The sequence below is a fragment of the Uloborus diversus genome, chromosome 1 (assembly GCF_026930045.1).
Source record: "Uloborus diversus isolate 005 chromosome 1, Udiv.v.3.1, whole genome shotgun sequence".
Taxonomy (NCBI): Eukaryota; Metazoa; Arthropoda; class Arachnida; order Araneae; family Uloboridae; genus Uloborus; species Uloborus diversus.
In genome coordinates, this window is record NC_072731.1 from 148519186 (window position 1) to 148542309 (window position 23124).

At 31.6% G+C, this 23124-nt stretch overlaps 1 protein-coding gene across 1 annotated transcript in view; it reads right to left on the reverse strand.

The window, feature by feature from the left end:
- Positions 1–16230, reverse strand: part of LOC129216194 (hephaestin-like protein) — a 95929-nt gene extending 79699 nt beyond the window's left edge. Inside the window, exon 1 of the mRNA XM_054850380.1 lies at positions 15959–16230. Within this exon, the coding sequence (XP_054706355.1) occupies positions 15959–16230 (272 nt within the window). The remainder of the gene's footprint in view (positions 1–15958) is intronic.
- Between the last annotated feature and the right edge of the window lie 6894 nt (positions 16231–23124).

Here is a 23124-nt window from a genome sequence, read left to right on the forward strand (position 1 = left end):
TCATATTAAAGTTGTAAGAGTTATTGTGATTCTACGGTTTTCATAGGATAAAGTTTCTTTGAAAAGGTTAATTTGTATTTCTCCAAATTAAGCTCATTTGTGGGAAAAATTTCTACAGAAAATCATTATAGCGCACAATTCCCAACGAAAATGTATTTCCGTTTAAAATGTATGCTTTGAAATGTGGATTTCAGTAAAAAAAGTTATAAAAACTGCTCTTTGATGGAGGTCTGTACAATTTACCTTATTTTCATAAAATGACAAATAAAAAAAAAATCTGAAAAGCGATTCAATTTGAAAACTTATTATGCAGGACAACGAGCCGAAAAGAAAACATAACTGCGCTGTAACAACAGCCACTTAAAGTTTGTGCAACTTTTTTCTCAAGAAATAGAAGAAGGAAGTAGTAAATACAGAGAACTCGGAGAAGTAGCAGTAATTCCGCATAAAGCTTATCAAGCCATACAATAACAGGCATCTTCAACCAATTTCTCTGAAATGGGCGAACAATAATGTTTAAAGTTACTTCAGTTACAATAAAAAAATTTCGACAAAAGAATACATAAACAGACACTAGGCTTATATAACGTGGTTTTTAAAGATTCTACTTGCGTTGAATAGAATGGATAGAAAACAGCTGAACGAAATTAATGATGATGGCAAAAAAGGACACACAACCTGCCTTTTTGTTGGTGGATGGATCAGAGGAACACGGTTTGAATAGAAATAATCAGAACATCAGGAAATATCCGGGGAAAAAAGAAGAGGAAATTATTGGAAGAAAGTCCCAATTATTGAAAAAAACAAAAAGGAAAACTGAAACGAAAAAAAAATGAGTAGTAAATGTACTCTATACTTATTTCTTCTATGTATTTTGTATGGGTTAAAGGTAAAATGTTTCCATTCTCAATGCGATTAATAGTTTGAATGCTTATTAATTTGGAATCATATTATCTACACATATTAGGCAGGTACTATTTGAAATAGTTGGAGGTTGCAGGTTATTGGATAACTGATCTTTTGATAAGTCAATTACTTGAGCAAAAAGCTGAACTGTTTTAATCGATTCAAAGAAATAGTAATTTTAAACACAAAAACTGAATATTTATACTGTTACACACCTTACAAAAATCCCAAAAATTTGCTCTTTTACTTTGACTAAGTTGTTAGCAGATAAGACGCACATCTGAAACATGTTTTCTCTTTTGATGTCTGTATTTTTTATTATTATAAGCGTTTTTGTTGACCATTGAGAAAAATTGTAGGTAACATTGAACTGCAAACAGTTCAGAAGATTTTTTGTTATTTTTAAAGTAAAAAAACATCAGTTGCAACGAGCACTTATGCTTCATTTTTGGAGCAGTTAATACTTCGAAGACATTAACTTAAGTAAGTACATTTAAATGACGAATTCTTTTAGTGAGGTAGGTGCTATGTATTGTTATGCATAAGAAGACGATATTCCAAGAAATGAACGCATATTTTTAAAATCAGCAAACTAAATCTTAATAACTGCACTTGTGTAATATTAAACAAGGAAATGGTACAAGTTTTATTCATCCAAATTTTAACTGAGTAACGCTCTCCTTATTGCACTCTTTAGAATTCTTCTCGATAAGTACCGTTTCCTAATGTCCTCTGTTCTAAAATCTTTAACGCAAAACTAACTGCTTAAAGTGGTGTAGACAGACTCAATTTTTAAAGGAACCGGACAACAGAATTCACACTAACAGAAGTACTTAAACGGAGCATCTTAGGGAAAGAAAGCGAAAAAAGAATTGTTAAAAAATAAAGAAAGGAAAAGACTTGGAATAGTGATTGTACAAATATAAATAAATAAAGATAGTAAAATAAAATAATTTTTTTTTTAAATCAAATCTTCCTTTAGTTTCACGTAATTGTTGAAAAAACTTACTCGGAAAACTCTCAATTACTCTAAAACTATAACGTGAAGTTTCCCTTTAAAGTGGTTGAGATGATTATAGAAAACAGCATAAAAGCAAATTATCCAAACTAAAATAAGTTTTAAACCGTTTGTGGTTCCCAGCATCTGACGATAAACTAAGCCATTGTTTTACTTCACACGTTTCCCAGCACTAGGCTTCAAAATTACTTAATTTCCACTATTTTATCAGTGTTGATTGCTTGAGTTTGCTTGTTTGACAAACATTGAAATTTCAATTCAATCATTACTACAATTTTTACAAAGGATTTTACTTTCCTCAAACCTGATATATCATTAACCAAACATATTTGCACGGAAAAAGTTGCATGTCTAATTCACATCAACACCACTGTATCTTAACAAACAATGACAGCGATGCCAGGAAATGTAATTGTCTGATATCCCATGAAAGTAATACAAACCACTCCCTAATTCATCTAGAGATCGTCGAACCTATGTTCACGCCAGAAGTGTCAGAAATAAGAAAATAAGTTACATAATATAATAATCTATTAAAAAGAAACGTGACAAGAGGTTGGTTTCATGATTTAAAAGGCTGAAAAATCCTTCGCTGCTTGTCATCGAGATTTTGTTCAGACTCGCAAAGCGTAGTTTCCTGTTGGTAACTACTTAGGAAAAAGTATTTCGCTTAAATAAATGAATAAATCTTTTGAAATTCGTTAGTGAATAGTCTTTGAAAGTTAATAGCACTGACGTCGCTATAGAAGTCAAATAATTTGAAGGTTTATAAGGAGTTTGAACCCGGAAAATTGGCGGCAAAGAGCGGTTATGTAAGCTAAAACGACTTAGAAATACTCAAAGATCTATCAAAATGTAATCAAATGGATTACGATAAATAAATGTAGTATTTTCGTCTTACTAGAAAAAAATCTATCTTAGAATAAATAAGTAAATAAATTTAATTACGAAAATTAGTTTATGAGTTAAAAAACAAGAACTATTGTATTTCGCATTTTACTCTACAACTCAGCACGAACTGAACTAATTTTTCCCTGTTTGTGCAGACAGATATATTTTGCTTAACTCTCCCCATATGGTACATTATTTTGAAGTGTTTTGTTGTGTGTCTAAATTTGTTTTAAATAGATTAAAAGTGATTCAAAATTTAGATTATCTCAAACGCATTCTGTTTTATTAACTTTGGTGCGATCATCAACGATTTAAATAATAATTCAGAAGAAATATCAATATAGAATTTATAAGGAAATCGGAGGAATTCTCTTCATTAAAAAAGAAAAAAATGCCCTAAAAATCATTAAAATTAAAATTGTGTAAAATTATTTTGAGACTCATTGTATGAGCGAAACATTCACCATGACTATCGCTAAAGTTATAACATGATACTAATGTGAATTTTGAGGGACTAACGTCGTTATTGTACTGGAAACTTTTAAAGAACTTATTCTGGGGATTTTTTCAAGTTATAGTTCCAAGTCTACTTGTCCAGATAGATATTTTTAGAGCAACTGTTGACATAATTTGAAAACTGTAACCCATATTCTAATAGTAATTTTTAGAAAAAGATGGAATTATCATATCATCGAATGCTAAGGCATGTTTTTTTTTTTCTAATGGAGAGTTTGGGGACTAATGAGAACTTTTAATGATTGTTGTCTTTACTTTGATAGGGATCTTTAACAACTAGTGTCCACAGTCAATAAAATAATTTTCAGGACCAATATCAAAAATGTACAGTGGATTTTGGGGGGGTTGTTGTCTGAATTCTAATGAGAATTCAAAGGGTGTGTTGACGTTATTGTGGAAATGTTGCATTTGTTTTAATGATCCCTTTATCTACATTTCTCCTTATAAATTCGAGTATTTTGATTTTTAGAGGAGTGTAAAATTATTTACTAAGTTTCTTCATTCAAATGGGAATTTTAAGCGACCAAGGTTCATACTTTAACGGGGATTTTTTTGAAACTGTCGCAATTATTTCCGACTAATGGCAAATTGCATCATTTATTTTCTTTTATTTAACACTGATTGTTGAACACGCGTCACTTGACATAACTTTTATTTTCGATATAGATCGTGCAACGTCGGGCAACGAAGCCAATTAATAAATAAAAAAGACAAAAAATGCAAGGATAATTTACGTAACAATTTTAATTGTTACACTTTTCACTCTTATATACGAAATCTAGAGGTGCCTTCTCCCCTAGAGCTATGACAAACCTCCCACCCAAACACTGCGGAGCTCTTAAGTATTATACACACCCTAAAACTAGAAAATACTCTTAAAAAGGTCAATGGCGCGATCTACACCATGACCCCCCCCCTCTTGTGTGCGTTCTTGCTGATTCATACTTTCTATCAAATTAGTTGAACTACTTAGTAGTATCATTACGTTTTAATATTGTTCCTGCATCACTGCAAATATTTCATTTAAAAAATACATTATAAAAAGTAAATTACGTAAATTAAATTTTAAAAAAATATTATAAAAAGTTATTATACATCCGTGAGTAGAAATCTAATCTCACGGAACGCAGCTTTTGTGAACATGCTTAATACATTTTAATCATGTTAACTTTCTCCAAGGAAAAGTTTATCATTTCATTTCAAGATCTTTAAGATAAGATTGAAGACGTCTACGTTCACACTTATATATATTATTACAAACGAATTCCTTTCAAACGGATTATCAGTGAACCAATAAAAAATCGGAACGTTGTTAACGTTCTGTCGTAAAAAGTAAGATCTCTTTAAAAGATCTATTTGAATGCTTGACTGATTTAACGAAAAAGAAAAAAAGTTTAGTAACTTGCGTTTTCCGATTTAATCAAGTCGAAATGGCATATCCAATTCAAAACGAGGCTTTGTTTGCTATTGTAAGCCCATAAATACATTGAGCAATATTTGAAGTGCTTGCAGCTCTAACTTGAGGCAGTTAGTTTCGATTTGAATTCAAACAATTCTGGAATTTTAACTGCTACTTCAACATTATTTATAGCCAGTTCCGCTTTGAAATTCAATAACGGATGAATAATATATTTATTTTAAAATGCTGCTTTGTTTGCCATTGCGGACCTGTAAATATTCAACATTGAAATTTATTACTTTAGTGCTGAACGAAAACTGGGAAGGAATAATGTATTAGAGCATAAATTTGCTATGAAAACTTCGTCGGAAATTTATGCATCAGGTTCCTATCTATTGAGTTATACTCTTTAATTTTGCATAATGTGATTGCAATTCCAATTTAGATAAATTAGCATCAGGGCATTGGTCACAGTGCAGTACGTCTAGATTTAGTTGGTGAATGTTAACAGGTAAACCACACAAAATGGCTGAAGCAACAATATTTGCAAACAATTTACCGAAAAAAAATCAAAGAAGTGTTTACCACATGAATTAAAATTCATTAATTTAAGCATTGATCAAGCCTCTGCTTAGTGTTTTATATGAACAATCGACGAAACAAATCAGTAATCCGATGTAAAACTATAAATAACTTGGATAGTTAAAAAAATCAGGTATCGGACTCTAATGTTTATATTGATATTAAATAAAATACTTTCAAATCATTGGACTAATTTCCTTCCCAATATAAAATCTGCAAATTACATAATATGCTCTAATTATTTTCATACAAAAATTATCATTTCAAGCAAATATTTTAATTAAAACCGTCTCTAAAAAGCAATCTTTTTTACGAAATTCTTACATTTGTACTTAAACACCAAAAGCGGTTCTTTCTCATTTTATAATTAATCCCAAGATGAGGGGAGTATATTTCATATTTTCGAGTTATACTGTGCCGTAGTTTTGCAATTTAAAAAATGCTTTTGTAACTTTTTATACCATTTCTTCCGAAATTTTAACTTACATTTTATTTATTTATTTTTTGTTGGGGGGGGGGGGGGGTTGAATCGTCTCAAGATTTAAAATGTTCTACCAAAGCATTTACCACTTGTTTTTGCAATTAGGAGTAGTTGTTAGGGCTCTAAGCTTTCTAATTTATATGATCTGCTACTGGTAGTTTAGCAAAACGCAAGTTGTTCGAACTACAAGAGAAAAGGCATGTAAATAATGACAATAGCAATAATAATAAATATCAATTCAAAGCAGTGATAATAATTAACAATAATGTTTAGATAGTAAGATTCCAGTGGCAAGTTTTAGAAAAGCGCTCGTCATGAGACTTAAGTTTCTAAAAGAAATGTAATTTGTTTTCATTCATTATTGATGAAGAAATGTTCTGCGACATATTTCTCAGGAATGTAAAGCTTTAAAAGAGCTGATCTGTTGCATTTAAATTATCTTTTCACAATGGAAATCAGTCGATATTTTTCTGTAGATTCTAGCCAATGGCCCTCAGTACGTTTTACTGATGTGTATTTCAACAATCAAGAATTTTAATCGTTTAAATCAATTATATACAATTAAACCTGTAAACAATATCCAGATTTTGAGTCAGCTAGATGATACACATAGAAACTAAAGAAAAATATTTTCTTATTAAAAAAATTCGAGGCCTCCCCATAAAAAAGGAAATAAATAACTTTAGAAAACGAGAAACCAGTTATCATGTAACCAGATTCGCGTATTAATGTAACAAACATTTTAGCATATACAAAGTAATAGTATAAAATTAAATGGTTTAACTTATTGACAAAGCGACTAGCAATTATTACTCCGCGACGTAATGATAACCCAGTTTGTCATTTACTTAACAATTGTTTCCTGACTTAAAGAAATAAGATAGTTTACGTGATAATTTTGAACAGCGTTCTCAATTTTCCTCAATTCGTGTAATAGCTAAAGTCATGGTCATAATAACCTCGCAACGCCCTTATCTATAGATCTATGCCAAATTTGGTGAAAATAAATGAACCGTTTATTAAAAATGTGGGTGCATATGCATTAAAGATATTTTTTTTATATTTATTCATTGTTGCGGTAAAGTTCAGGTGAATTTCATTTTGAATTAAAGTTCCCAGTGCGTTACCTTTTTGGAAAATTAGGTCCAGAGAAAATAATGCATGCAGCGTTGTGAATTCATAATTTCAAAAAAAAAAAAAAAAATCATTACTTTGTATCAAAAATAAATGTTTGAATATGTCCATTATTCAATCTATAGGTTGTAACGAATTTATATGCATTGTGTTTAGGATACAGTCTTTTCAAATTATAGCTAAAGTGTGAATGATAATGACAGCCAATTGAGAGGTGGTTACTTCCCTTGTTTAACTCCTTGACTGTTTCTAACCTTTAATCTTGACTAATAATTGCAGACCACACCTATCATATATATTCCGATTGAAATAGGCAAGCTTTTTAAGCAATACGAGGCTTTGTGAGATGAGCCATACACCATTTTCAAAGTAATTATGCTTCAGATTTCGTCAACTACGAAAACTTATTTTTAAAAAAATGTGATTATTTTAAAGTTTTTTTTTTGGAGGGGGATTCTTTGTAGATAAAAAGCTCACATCGAAATGCATTCATTGTTATCAACAGAGATATTGCTAGAGTTTTTTTTTTTTTTTTTTGAGATCTTGAAAATAGTCATTGACATTTATTAAAGGAGTGAAGTTCATTTTGGAAGAGTGAAATATACTGAAACAGCAAAAACCACAGTAGCGACCACTCATAAAAAAAACTCTAACTTTCTAAGGATGAAAAGAGGATGGCATGGAAGATGTGAACTACCAGTATTTTAATCTTTAACATTTAAAATTCTTGACGTTTAATATTTAAAGAAACCTTTCGAATTGCTTTTTGCCTCAGGAAGACGTTAAATTTGTATTTATAACATAAAGCGGGGAAATTCGCTCGACTAAATTATAGAAGCATATTTCCGATTTTCAATAGATCCAAGATGATTGTAGCTTGTGTGTGTGTTAAAAATGTCTCTGGCTATCATTAACTATTGTTTTTTCCAGAAACAGCTTTTGACTATTTCAAGGAAAAGAAGTCGCACACACAAACACCAATTTTCTTTCATTCTCTCTTCATTTTGTTCAACTTAAGAAATAAGTAATATAATATTAAGAAGACCAGCACTTCTTTACTATTCTAAGTCAAATCTAAATGTGCTTTGCTTTTTTCTTCTACACCAGGGCCCCTCTTCAGCGATTGCGTTAAAATAAGAAAGGCACTCGCTCTGATTATTAGTGACATTATGAAAAAGTAATTATAGAGCACCGCGTCAGAGTCAAAAAGCCATCATTAGGCAAAAGTGTTAATTACTGGGATACTTGTTTACATGAGATGGATTAAAAGTCCAAAGCTTTTAATTGTCGGCTTATGCGTGCTTCAGTGCAAAAGGAAATTTTGCACAGACAGCCCAAGGAAATGAAACAATATACATTCAGCTGTTTTTTAAATTGACACTTTTAACACAGTTAAATTTTTCCATCTTTACAAAAAGGCATCCAAAGCTTTTTTTTTAAACTAAAGTAAAGAAGTTTAAAAAAGCCAGTCTTTACAGCGAATCGCGTATTTAAATGTGAAAAGCAAAGATGCGTTAAACTATTCCTGTATTATTCTGCATAAAGGTAAACAAATACGTGAGTATCATAATTCATTGAAACTAATTACACTAGACATGAAAAAAAAAAAAAAATCGAAGTTTCCCTAACCACCTTGTGCGGTTTGTCGTTTAAATTATTTTTTTTTTGTTTTGATGTATAATAAAGCGTATATAGACTAAACTGAATCCCCCAATCAATATTTAGTTCATAATGAAAAAAAAAATAACTACACTACTTAGTTAGATTAAACAGAGAAAAAAGCAACAAAAATATTTAACAAAATTAGAATAAATAAATTTTCGATGTTAACAGTATTGCAAAGAAACAAATTTGTTACAAAACAAGTGCATTAGTTGATTCCTTTATTAGCAAAGTTTATTGTTAAAATTCATTGTTTTGAAGTAACAAATCAAAATTAATTATTTACTTCAAAAATGAAACTGTACAAAACTATTAGAATGACAAAAAATTTATTTATTTTCATTTTCAATTCTTTATTTTTACAGGTTGCTTCAGTTTAACATGATTAACTAACTTGGTTACCTTCATCACATTACATAACTGGTTGGATCAGTACGTGCGGCGAACTTTACTTTTCACCCTGAAGAATTAGTAGGAAACGTTTTTGTTTTTGTGACGCATTATTTTACCTTCATTCTTAAATGTTTAAAATTTTTTATCGGGTAACAACTACGAAAAATTAAGGAAAAAAAGATAAAAGTAAACATTTCAGAATAGGTAAAAAAAAGCTAGGCTTTTTTCATATACATAAATAACAATTACCGTTTTGTGGTTCTTTATCTTCTGATACAGGCGTTAGGTTTTTCACTCTTTGTAAAGAATCCTAACTTTTTTTTTACATCATTGATGTTTCATTTTCTGTACAAAAGTACTCTTACATCTCAGCAAAAATATATACAACCTTTCTCTCTCTTATGTCTCCTATTTCAATTGAACATTATTTTCAGAAAGTATTTTGCATTGAGAAGAGAGTTTCATGATTTAAACTACATCCATTATGCACATCAAGTAATATTATTAGATGATGGGCGTGAATAATGAAAGGCAAGGTCACCATTAATTTTGTGTACCGATTAAAAAAAAATCTTCTTAGAACAATCTTGAAAAAAAATTTTTTTTCCCCCAAGCGAATTCAATCCATTATGCGACCAAACAGATTTCTTTAATGAAAACTTTCACGCAAATTTTATAACTCCAAACAAATGCCGACAGAATACTGAAAATAGTAGAATTATTATTTAAGTTTATATTTACACACATAATATTAGTGCTTAAAAATTAATAACACGAACTATTTTAAAAAATAAATCAATGTTTCAGCAAAAAAAAAAAAAAAAAAAAAAAAACAGGAATATCTTTCATTGTTTTTAATAAAAAAAGTTTCCCCCTTAAAACAACAATAATTTTACAATTTTTAACATTTAAAAATGGACGATATCTAAAAAGAATTTTGGTTTACAACACTCATTACCTTCGTAAGTAACTACTTATGCCTATTTTGGTAATTCGTAAATTAAATTCTTTACTATATAAAGTTACATCAACAAAATTGAACACATACATTTTATCGAAGAGAAAACATAAATTAATTTAGCTTGTTAAACTACAGATCTGTGCATCCCAATTTTTAGATTAATTGTTGTCATTTTCTATTTTGCTCTAATGGACGTAATTGTAATTAGGACTCGACCGATGCATCGGCCTGGCCGATGCATCGGCGCCGATGGTTCAACAATTTAGCCATCGGCATCGGCATCGGCGGCCGATGCTAACTTGCAGGAAACATCGGCCCATCGGCCTTAAAATACATCGAAAAGCCGATGGAATTGGCCGATGTTTTTGAAACAAAAAAGGACCTTTGTTGTTTTACTTTTTAATACAAAGTAAAGAGAGTTATTGTTTTCATATAAAACTGTTTACTTAAATTTTAGTATGAATTTCTATTTTAGTCCCCCCTGAAAGAGTTTTTAATACTGCATTCAGATTACCAAACAAGTTAATTATTGCGTTGTTTCTTGCAGCTGGATGTACGTATATATCTCTCATAAGTCATAACTCTAAGATGGTACGCTGTAGAAGGTTAAGTTTTCGCATGTGGGATGTGCGTACGTTCCAGTTGTGCACTTCTTTTTTTGTTTTCGATCGGGTGTTCTGAAAAGTCGGTTTACTTACTTTTTATAGCTATTAATTACTTATTTCAATGCAAAACTAATCTATCGTCTCAGAGTGACAATCATTTGGTGATATATTGCCGAATTGGAGATCATGGAAACAAATATGAGATGGTGAAACCGGTTTTTGTGTCATTTTGGTAGATTCCTGTCAACCGACGGTAATTTTTAATTTTTCAATACTTGTAATATGAATCACAGTAATGCAGTCTTTTCTGTATCGCTTCGGCGGAGTTACAAGTTTAGGGCCCGTCGAAATATATTTTGGGGCCCTATTTCTCTATCGCAGAAGTTGTGAAACATTTATCCTAAGCATTTTTGTAACTCCTACGGTGCCCCGATGGTTATGGGGCCTCTCGTACAATTGCAACATTTTCTATATTTTAAATCCGCCACTGCACGTCAAAACAAACTCGGGTGCAAGTTTTAAAAGTATTTTTCTGCTCCATGTTTATGATTATTTTGAACTCTATATTATACGACTATCTTTTGAATTTCCGAGAACACTTGCGTGCCCCTCCCCCCACTCCCTCAATTTCTGAAATTAAACCCTAGTTATACTTCTGAGCTTTTTAAATTAACACCATTCATAAAATTAGAGATTTTTTTTCCAACTTAATTTATTGTTTAGAAATAATCTAGAGCATTAATGTAAGAAATTCATTAAAGACGTTGTGAATGGTGACATAATTCGAAAATCAAAGGGACGTTTGAATTTTTTCTTCAGATGTGCTGAAGTAGATTCAGAAACTCATCCGAGGCGTTGGTGGTAGCGGTTCTGTACTAAAAAAATGAGGCCGAAGTTGGGGCCGAAGTGTGAGTTACTCCAAAATCAGAGGGTGACCCCTCCCCCCTTAACCCTCCCTCGTCGTTTCAAGCATTTCTTAAATATTTATAGCGATTATTTATTTTGGTCAAGAAATGTCATTTTGCGTATTTGTCATACTTGTTTCACCTATATTTCGCAATGCGCCATCTTTTTTGCATCATTAATAGTGATCGATGTTTTTTCTGTTGTAAGTAAATATTTTTTTGTATTTATATAAAATCAATGAATAAGTTATTTTCGTTTTTATAGAAACGTTTCAAGGATTTTCTATTATGCAATTTTTTAACTTTCAGAAAATTATTCTTAAATTTAAAAATTTAATTTGAACTTGTTTGTAAAGCGTCATAAAAGATTAAAAAATCAAATTGTTCAATATTATGTGTGCAAACATCAGATCAAGTAGTATATTTATTCAGTTATGAACTTGGTGTAAATATTGAGTTTGTTTATTATAGCTGCGTTTTAAGAACCTCGCTCTTTTTATGACTATTTCTCTTTTTAAGCAAAATGTATGTCACTGTTATAGCTTTTATGAAAAATGCAAACTTTTCTTTTCATAAATTTTAAATAGGTACAAAAATATTCCTATTATGATTTAAAATGTAATTTACCTTTTTTGTTTAATTTGATGACTAAAAAATGTCTACGTGCAATCTTTTCACTTTAATTGCGTAATTTCTTGACGGTTTCATAGTTTTATTCTTTTTTTTTTTTGAATGATTAAACAACATAATTTAATGTTTTTTAACTATTTTTAGTGTACCTAAATCCATACATTATTACAATATTACTGAAATCTTAGTTATATGCTCAATTTAAAAAAAAAAAACAAATCAATTGATTATTAAAGTCTTTTTGTTTTTTGTCCTTTTTTTTTTCTTTTTTTTTTTTTTTTGGCTGTTGTTCTTGCTCTTTCATCATACAGCAGTCAAAAAAGGAGAAGCATAACTACACCCTATACATAGTGTACGTAGTACGACCCAAAAGTTCGGGGAGAAGCTGTATAGAACCTTACCCAGAATAATTCACATTACCGAAGCACATCCAACTTCAAAAGGTCACCTTGAGGGACTATGTACTTCGTCCAGTGTTCATATAACTTTTGGAAACACTCCTGGAAGCCATTTTTCGCTACCTTCTGTGATGCAGCTTTATCTTCTCCTGACGGAAGAAAACGGCGTCCATGCAAATGTTTTTTTGCTGGGAACAGGTAGAAGTCACACGGAGCTAAGTCCGACGAAACGTTGTGTTATTTGTTTGTCATATCAGAGTATTGACCAATCAAACCGTGCATCCTCAACATGAAAGTCGCCTTCTTCCCCACGATGAAGTAAAAAGCAGCAGCGCAAGAAGCCTTACAGGAGGTTGCGTAAAATGTCTTCCAGGAGTGCTTCGAAAAGCTATACGAACGTTGGCAGAAGTGCATAGTCGTCCAAGGTGACTATTTTGTAGATAGGCTTCGGTAATGTGAACTATTCAGGGTAAGGTTGTATACAATTTGTCCTGAACTTTCAGATCATATTACGTACGTATGTGTTTTCAACTTACTATTTCCTAACGTTTTTGAGTGACGCAAGTTTACCCGCATGAAGACATCACTAGAGAATTTGCGATAATTTTAAACTGGGTGATCGTAAAATAGAAGTTTAGGTCGAAATCTGATTTATTTATTTATTTATTTATTTTTTTTTTTTTGTGATTATACGATTCCTTATTCGTAGAAAGAAAGTAAAATGAAATGAATCAGCGATCCTTTAAATCCCTAATAATCTTATCAATTTATTTCTGTTTGATATTTTTTTTTTTTTGCCGTCGGCCGACGGCATCGGCCATCGGCCATCGGCATCGGCCATCGGCCATCGGCCATCGGCAATCGGCCATCGGCAATCGGCCATTTGGAGGGAAACAATCGGCCATCGGCCATCGGCTGTCTTTGATCAATCGGCCAACAATCGGCATCGGCCCATCGGCCAAAAAATGCCATCGGTCGAGCCCTAATTGTAATACACAATATGTGGATTCATATTTAGGTTTATGTGCACCTGTACAAGTAGCTCGATTGATTGCATGATTCGGAAAAAAAACTTCAATGAATGCCTACCTAGAATCTGAATTTTACACACGTTTTAATGGAAACTTTAAAAAGTTCACTTACATTTCTTTGCTTCTCGCTGCCTCATATGTAAAAACAATGATGTAAAATGTACGACTAAACAGCGAAATAACAATGAATACACATTAACGCAATTTGCAAAAACTATATCAATCCATAAAGCAAATTCAAGTGTCTCGAAATGTGAATGAGAAAAATAAAAATGCAAAATCTGCTTTCTAAAATACCTTTGCAAAAGCAAACTAAATAAAACGAAACAAGAAAAAAAAAGTAATTTTTTCCGTAAATTTCACCTCAATATATGAATTACGATTTGGGGCGGAACGCATAGCATATTAGGAATTAAAGTAGTAAATACATTTAACCTTAGTGCACTGAACTTGAACGCCTCGCTATTTATTATTATTTTTTTCTTTTGCTTTCTATTATAATGAAGCATTTCGTCAATGCCATCTTCACTTGCCCTCGAGCCTTAAGAAGAAGAGACTGGTTCTTCCGCAGAAGATCTTCATTCATTCACATTCGAAGCTTGTTTGTTGTTATTCTTCGAACAATAGTAACCCACTACTGTTCCACTGTGCCAGACTTCTTAATGGGATTGAATCCATTAGGAAGTTTCGTTGAATTTCTGCCTATAAACAGTCAATCAACTCAAAAATCAATTACGTGACACCGGGCCCATCCTACCATAATTAGTTCTGTGGCGTAGTGCATCGATTGCTTACTGAATGATAAATTGCTTTTAAAAGTGTTTGATTTTATCATGATTGTTATCTGTTTTATTTATATATACTGATGAGATGTTTCTGAAAAAAATTCATAAAAATTCAGTGAATATAATGAAGCATTAATCATCTGTAATGTCAAATAAAAAAAATTTGTTCAAGTCCTAAATGTTAATTTTTATTAGAGGATTGACTATATCTTAAGAAAATGGAAACGCTATTTCTTGGAAAAAATTTTGTATTCTTTTTTCGGAATTAAAAAACGAAACACATTCTCCAAGGAAAAGTATAAAATCTGTCTAAAGCTTGCAAGTCTATTTTTGTTGCACGGAATTTAAATGCAAATCTTGTACATCAAATTTTAATCGTAGTAAAAAGTTGTTTGGATAAACCATCGTTACCAATTCAGATTATGTGTCTACCACCTCCTTTTTTTCTTCAAATTAAGATTCAAATCAGATTTTCAGTATAATTTGTATAATGTGAAAGCGAACATCTTTTAATACTTTAATTAGTTTTTGAATTTTAAGCTTTGATCCAGAATAGTTATTTAAATAGAGACATTAATAATGTTTTAGAACAGACAGAGGAGGAGAATCATAGTTGTATATAAAGTTTACAACATTAAATTGTAAAATGTAGTAGCTAAATGTTGTACTGTACAACTAGATATATTTAGTTTGTGACAGGAAGCATTGTGGAAATATAAGGAAACGTATTACACAAAACAACGAAAGAATCGTAAAGTATTATCAATAATTTTTTTTATAAATAAATAAACAACATATAATTAGCAGTTGCTCAAAATTTTATATAGGAGATTGAGTTATAACCGTAAAATCATACCATTATATCACTATTAGAATACGTCATTAATATTGCACTAAACTATATTTCCCAATTACTTTTAAAAACAAAAAATCATTATAGACACTTTTTTGTGGAATTTAAGATATTGCATAAATAAATGAATGATTGTCTTTTGAAGGGCACTTCTTAAAATACTTTTGAAAAAAAAAAAAAAACTCTTGACTAAAATAATCCAAACCAAGTTTTAACAGCACTAAAAATGAAGTAACAATCTATTTTTTCTGTCACAAAACATTGAATGGAAAAAAAAATTGCTATGAAATTATTTGTTTTACTTTCAATAAATATTTTTTCCACAAAGCGGAGAACCATTTAAAAATACTTTTGATCTTAATATATATTAAAAAATATTGATAATTAACCTTTCCCGAAGAATATTTTTAAAAGAAAAAATAATTTTAAAACGTTTTTAGACTTTAAAATATTTTATGTGATATGCATGAATTTTTTCATACGCACAGTTCAAATTGTACTTTTCCTTTTGCAATAAATAAATAAATAAATAAATAAGTAAATAAATAAATAATGTAAAAAAATTAAAAAGAAATCATCACTTGATATAAAACTGAGTCTTATATCTTCATTTACATTTGTCGAAAGCTTACTCTTTGGAAATTGGTTTTAAACGACACAACAGTAATGGAGTTTTATGAATATTCAGAAAGGGACATAATCTCTAGAATAACTCACTAACTTTGAAACTTATCTTTTTCTCAAAGGAAAAAAAGAACACAAATCACGATTTAATGTAATCAAGGAAATCAATCAGAAAAGCACTTACTCTTCGGCTCTCTCTCCCAACAAATTTCCTTGCGGGGCATAATCCCAATCAACCTCGATAGCAGCCACATAATAATGTCTTATATTCCTAGCTTTTTTCATATATTTCTCTATCGACGTCAAATGATGTTTTTTATGTCCATCTTTTCGAAGCCGATCCTTCTTCCTAAAAGTCAACCACCGTCGATCCCCATAAAATTGTCCCGAACATTCATCAATCACAGTCCAAAGAACGAACGAGAGAACGCTGATAGTCCAAAGAGAGACCCTCATGTTGGATAAGTTGTTGCTCCTACCTAAGCCGTGTGCCTTATGAGCCCGATCAGGAACAGTTCTATTGATGACAGCTGTTGCTTAAATGATCCATTCAAGTTCGAGAGGTTCAAGACAATAAAAACACTCTTCACAGAAAGCGGTAGCAAAACGACAGAAAGCAAAATATCAGTAACAAGAACGACAGACTAATCCAATGGCAGAAAGAAATCGGTCACGTGTTGAGGCGTTCGAAAGTTCATAACTGATAATTTCTGCCCACCCCCTTGAATTTAAAAGCTATTTCTTTGTGCTTTACAGGACTCCGACGAACCATGCCAAACTACAAGGGAAAAGTATACCGTTTCCTCCAATTGGCAACGGCCTTTTCTTAGTGACGTAAGGACTTTCCTTCCCATTTTCTTTCTTGATCTTGTTTAGTAGGCCAGAGGACGGTCGGCCACCTTTCATTTTCTACGAAGTTTTCTCTTTTCTGGTTTTTAGTTTCTATTGGCAGTTAATTGGTTTACGAATGAAACTTCTTTTTTAAAAATCTTTGCACGGTCGTCACATTTCAATGGGATTTACCCAGTCTGATCAGGGCGAAAGAACTTGCCGCGAACTTAATGCTCAACTGATTTTTTTCCCGATTGTCTGCTACTCAATAATAACATAACCTTGCAATTGTATTTCATTTTTAGAACCTACGTGCTATTCAGGTCGTAAAACTCGCTTTTAAGTGCATATAAAACAGTAAATTCTTCGCTATAAGTAATTAGCTTTCAGCGGTGATGTATTTATGAAAAACATTTTGGGGAACGCTTCTTTTACAGGATAGATGTCACGACTGATTACATATGAATGGTGTCAAGTGACTAATGTCAATGATGGATGTCATATTTAGACTAATCATGTCAACCTTAGTTCTTGAAGTAGCCGATATTTTTTGAAGGGTGGTATGAGATCAAATTTATTAAAATGAGCACTATTTTTAAAACAACAAATCAAATATCTCCATAAGCTACGCAGCCCTGCACCTCCTCCCTTCGTCTAAGCACTGGGCATTGATTTTCAGATATATTCAATTACATGTCTTTGTACGCATATCATGCCTTACTTTTTATCTTACTATTTCTTCTACAAGTCATTTGATTTTAATGCAGCTTTCGAGCATTATTTTTTAAAATTTCATTCCTTCCGACTGTTACAGCAGTTTGCTCAAGCCTGTGGTCACTGAGCTGCCAGCTGTTATAGTTGACGTTTCTCAGTTGAAACTTTGCATAGAAGGTATAAGACCTAGAGCAGCGCTTCCCAAACTGTGGTCAGCGGACACTTTTGGTCACGCCTTAGTAGAGGGTCCGTGGTAAATTTCGAAAAAAATAAATAAATAAATAAAATGGGGGGTGCTGCGACACTCGCTCCCATAAAGAGTTTTGGGGTGTCTGACACAACCCATGAATGTGGCAACACTCCCTAATGCACTTCTCCGCCCCCCCCCCAAAAGTACTTTTATTCTTCAGAAGGAGTTAAAAGTTCTTACTTTCTCAATGGTTTCTCGATTGCGATTTCTTTTTTGTGAAATAAAATATTAGAACATTGTGTTTAAAATTTAACACTCAAATTATACCTAAATGAAGCATGTTTTATGCGAGAAAAACTTCAAAGAAAGTCCTTCAGAGGGAGAAATGGTATTACCTTCCTAAAGGAATGCGACATGTTTTATTCCTACTGAAACGATGTTGTTCCCTTTTGCTCTCTCCATCTCTCTATTTTTTCTTTAGTCTCTTACTACCTCAATATGATAACAATTCAAAATTTTACTTTCTATTAATATTGTTTAGTAAAATTAATTTCTGGCATACTGCAATGAGTTAACAAGTTGATGATCTTAAATTTATAAGTAAGAAATGAAAGTCTCATTTCAACTGAAAGATGACTTCAATGAAGTAGAGAAAAAACGAAATCATAAAACAACTATCCCGAACCTCAAATATTTGGGGGTCGCAGACAAATCAGTCCTTTTGTATTTCAGTTTTAATTAATCAAAGCACAGTATTCGTTCAATTAGATTTTTTAAAATCATGTTCCAATCCTCCGTCATTTGCATCCCATACATGCACACGACGGAGGTATGGTAGAAATCTACACTCTAACGAACCTACAGAACAAATTGAGAAATCTACACCACACCATCATCATGTGGGGGAGGTGGGGGAAGAAAATGATGTAATTCTAATATATGCAAATAAAATTAATTTTTTAAAAAATATTTTGCTGTGCATGTTTAGATTATGTTTTGAACACAGCTGAAAAAATGTACTAATAGATTTTATGAGCTACACTCTTGTTAGGACTAAATTGGGGGAAGCAAAGCGAACACTGAAATATTCCCTCTCTGCCTGACTCTTTCCTATCTTTAAAGCAACGTTTTCAAATTGGCAATCCACAATTTCACATGAGAAGCAATCACTATGAACTGCTAGCGTATTATACTTAGCAAAGATAATATTACTCCGTCATTCGAAATCAAGAAACCAACAAAAATTTTATAATAATTCCAGGCATCATCCCTTATGCTCTTATCAATTTATCAATTTCTCCACGAAAAATGTCAATGAATTTATAACATGAAATAAAAAGATCTATCAAAACTGCAACTGTAAAAAAAAAATCATAATAGGAATTTTTAGCCCCACAGTTTGTGTCACATACATTTTTAATCCGAGGAAACTTCATTTCTCTTATTTCATATATTATTTAAAAGTCATTATCATGCAACACACGTAAGAAATATGTGGGATTGAAATCGCCGCTCCCCACACCTTATGCATAAATAAATATTGTTGAAGTTGAAGATTAAAGAAGTATATTGCAGCTCTGATTAGTTGAGCTGTGACTATGTTTACCTGTTTTAGGGGAGTTTAGCAAAACATAGATGCGTTATTGGCTCGAATTTTAGTTAGAATATTTTTTTGAAGAACTACTAAGAAAGTTTCTCAACTCAACTTAGCACTCATTACTACCCCCCCCCCCCCCCCCTCCTATTTTCCGAAACAGAGGTAAACATTGTCAGCGTCGGAGCTCAACTTCTCAGAGCCTCACAATATTAACTAACATCTGCGAGAACTATATAAATAATAAAATATCTTGCCTTATTTTCAGAGGCACTACAAGAACGAGAAAGAGAGTGATGTATGGAGAAAAAAGAGAGAGCAGCATTCAAGTTAAGAAACTGAGAGAATTCTTTAAATTGCGGTGATAAGGATTAATTTTTCAATGGGAGTTTTTTTTTGTGTATTCAGTAATGTATGAAAATAAAATTTGAAAAATACTATGTATTACAAAATTACCTGCATAATATGATTCAATTTTTTGCTTCAAAATTGCTCCCATTATTTTTTAATACGAAAACGGATTAGCTTGATTCTAGTTAAAATTTTTGTGAGCTAAAAGACTTTTCAACAATATATTTGCCTAAAATGGTTCAAAGGCAGTGATATCAATATATCATTATACATTTTTGTAATACAATAATGACCCAGATAGTATCGTATTTTAAAATAACGCCATTTCGCTTCTCAGGATTAAAGAGTTTATTTTAATTGCTAAGAAAATGGATATTTTTCATCTTTCAATGTTAATTTTTAGTACAAAATTCAATTTTTTTAGAGCAGCAAACAAAATACAGCAATACAAAATAACTGTCATTTTTAATTTTTAAAACATGGAATCCAATTAAATGGCGCTTTATACTCGTATACTAGAGAAATGACAATTCAAGACAATTTAATACCCACTATAAAACATTTTACGATTTTCGACCACTCATGAATTTCAACAATTAGTTAATTAATAATAAATGGCATTGCAAAAATATTATAATGTGACAGTTAAATAATGGATTAAACTTTCTCAAAGTACAAAACTCAAGAAAAAAGCATAACTTCGGGACAATAAACTGTAATACTCCTATAAAAGTCATGGTCACAAGATTAAATTACTCTTTATTCACTATTTGACTTCAATACCTCAGTGAAATTCATTAAGAATAAAATTACTTCTTGACCGCATGAAAACAATCAAAATTACGCGCACATAGATGAAAATCATGATAAAAAAATGAACGAATATGGCAGCATAATTTGGAATCACAAATAAAGATTTCATTTCAAATTATAATTAAAAGCTATGTTAGTTCGACAACGAGTATTTACTTTACGCATTGTTTATTTTCCGAAAAACAATTTTAAAATAAAACAAAGATGCTGCTCCAATAACCATGCTTGGCCAATTGTTCCATTTTATTACACTCTTATAATAACAATGAGTTCACAGCGTACCTAGAAAAGCAGAAGGGGGAAAAATCACACATTGTGACTCAAAATCAAGAATACTTCTTAGAAACCGAAACCAGTTCGTAGATCACAGCTTTAGATTGATCATCAACTCTGTAATTGCGATCGTAGAATTGTTCTTATCAATTGAAAGTTTCACAATAGCCTCAAAATTCCAGCGGTCATATATATTTTTTTTATAGACCAACGCCCATCCTATGAGACCGCGGTGATCTGGCATTGTGCTGAATCCATTGTCTTGGAAGGGGGGCTTGTTGGAAAGCGAGAAAGACCTATTTTTTGTCATATCCGGAAGATAATGACTCTTTAAAGGCGTGCCTGCTGATAGTTTATTATGTACATAAAGTGTTCTTGTTGGTTTCCGGACCAAAATTGTGAGTCTAATCTGGAGCAAATGCAACTTATGTAAGATATTACATGGTTAAAATCTATTTGTTAAAGTAATATGTACCACATTGCCAAAGAATAAGATCGAGATTTTTTCTGGTTACCAGTGGCAAGAAGACGCAAAAATTTAATAGTTTTTACATTTTTGCAAGCTAAAAAAAACAAACAAAAAAAAAAGTGAAGGGCAAGTTATCGGGTAATTGCCGCTGAAGCAAAGAAAATTATCAGTTTGAATGAAGGTTAATGGAACTAATTAATGCTATTATCGATAACTGATAACACAGGTGGATTTGGAGAAAGTGGCGACCATGTGGAGACTGATACTAATATTTTTTCTTGCCACTAATTTTTTTGGATGCGGCCGCTAATTTTGATTTCTACCCACTCTTGTCATTCAGAAATGTTCTGTAAGAAAAAAAAAATGTAAGCCACGGATTTTCTTCAAAAATTATTCATTTTATATTCCTACTTCATTAGGCTTATTTGATTTGCTATGAGTAAAAACAATCACTCAAACTGGACACTACACATTTAAGAAGGCATTGTGCTCTTATCTTAAGGTGTAAAATTTGTGATTTTAACTCGAAACCTTTAGTACAAATGTAATTAGAAATAAAATTTTGGAGACTGATACTAATATCTTCTATTGTCACTAATTTTTCTCGTTGTCATTGGGCGAGTTTCAACCGCTAACTTTGATTTTTACCGACTGTTGTCATTCAGAAAAGTTTTGGAAGAAATAAATGTAAACCACGAGTTTTCTTCAAAAAACTTTGAAAAACTCATTCTACATTTCTACTTCAGAGCATTGGTTTCAATCGATTTGCAATGAGTGTAAAAATAATCACTTAAACTGCATGTTGCATATTTATCTCTGGAGATAAGATAGCATTACTCTCTTATCTTAATAGTATAAAAAGTTAAGATTTTAGCTGAAAACCTTCATCGCAAAAGTAATTAAAAACTAAATGTTTTCAACTGATACTAATATTTTTTATTGTCTCTATACTTTTTTTTGCTACGACCGCTAATTTTAATCTTTGTCCACTGTTGTCTCTTAGAAATGTTGTAGAAGGAAAAAAAAAACTTGTAAGCCACGAATTTTCATTAAAAAATTTTTGTTTTAAATTCCTACTTCATATCATTGGGTTTATTCGATTTGCATTGAGTGCAACAAAATCACTCAAATTGCATGTTTTATGTACCGTAAACGCAGGCTACTTTGACCCTAGGGGCCCAAATGGGAAAAACGATACAACGTTCTCTGTCAACCTTCAGAGCGCAATTTTTTCAACATATTTTGACAGATTCCACTAGAGAGCATCCCCAAGCACTCAATTATGTATACCAAACAGTTCTAGAGCTCTACTCAAGATGCAACACTAGTGGTTTTGCGTTCCTTGTGCTAACATGTGCCTTCATAATCTATCAAACTTCTCCATGTACAAGCAGTTCTGCATCAGATAATCGTTTTTTAAGTACCTATTTATGAGCACTATTTAATACTCGATGCCGTAGTACAGTTGAACATTCTTCTCATTTCTGTTTAGTTTTTTTTTAATTGACAATGACAACAGATCTCTTACTCTAAAAATTACGAGCTATTTTGTTCCAGTATAAAAAACATGAAAAAGTCCACCAGAGATATTTGTAAAAGAAAAGAATAGCTAAAAGTAAGGCTCTAAACAGGAAAAACACAAGAAGAAATCTTGAATTCTCGGCAACGGGTAAAGAGAGCGATTACAGACTCAATTCATCAGGGCTCAGTTGCATGGCTTTCATTATGGAAGATAAAGATGAATTAAAAGTTGGAGGAGGTTTAGTAAAAGGTTTATCTAATTGCATCTACTTCCTACAAATATTGTTACATTTGTTGGAGAGTTTACGAAATTTTATTTTTGTAGATTGGAATGAGCTCAGGTTTACAAAGATACCTGTTCATGCGACAAAAGAAGGAGCGAATTTTGAGAGCATGCAACACACCAAAAGGTTTTGGAAGTGACCGAAAATTTAAGATCCTTTGTTTTTTGTGTTATCTCAATAAAATTATTCAACCTCCAAAACTTTTGAAAATATAACTTTTAGTCGTCGGTAACTTCTGAGACAATAACTAGGTATGCACAAACATTAAAAAAAATCCTTAAAACAATTATGTGTAACTCAAACTTCTTGT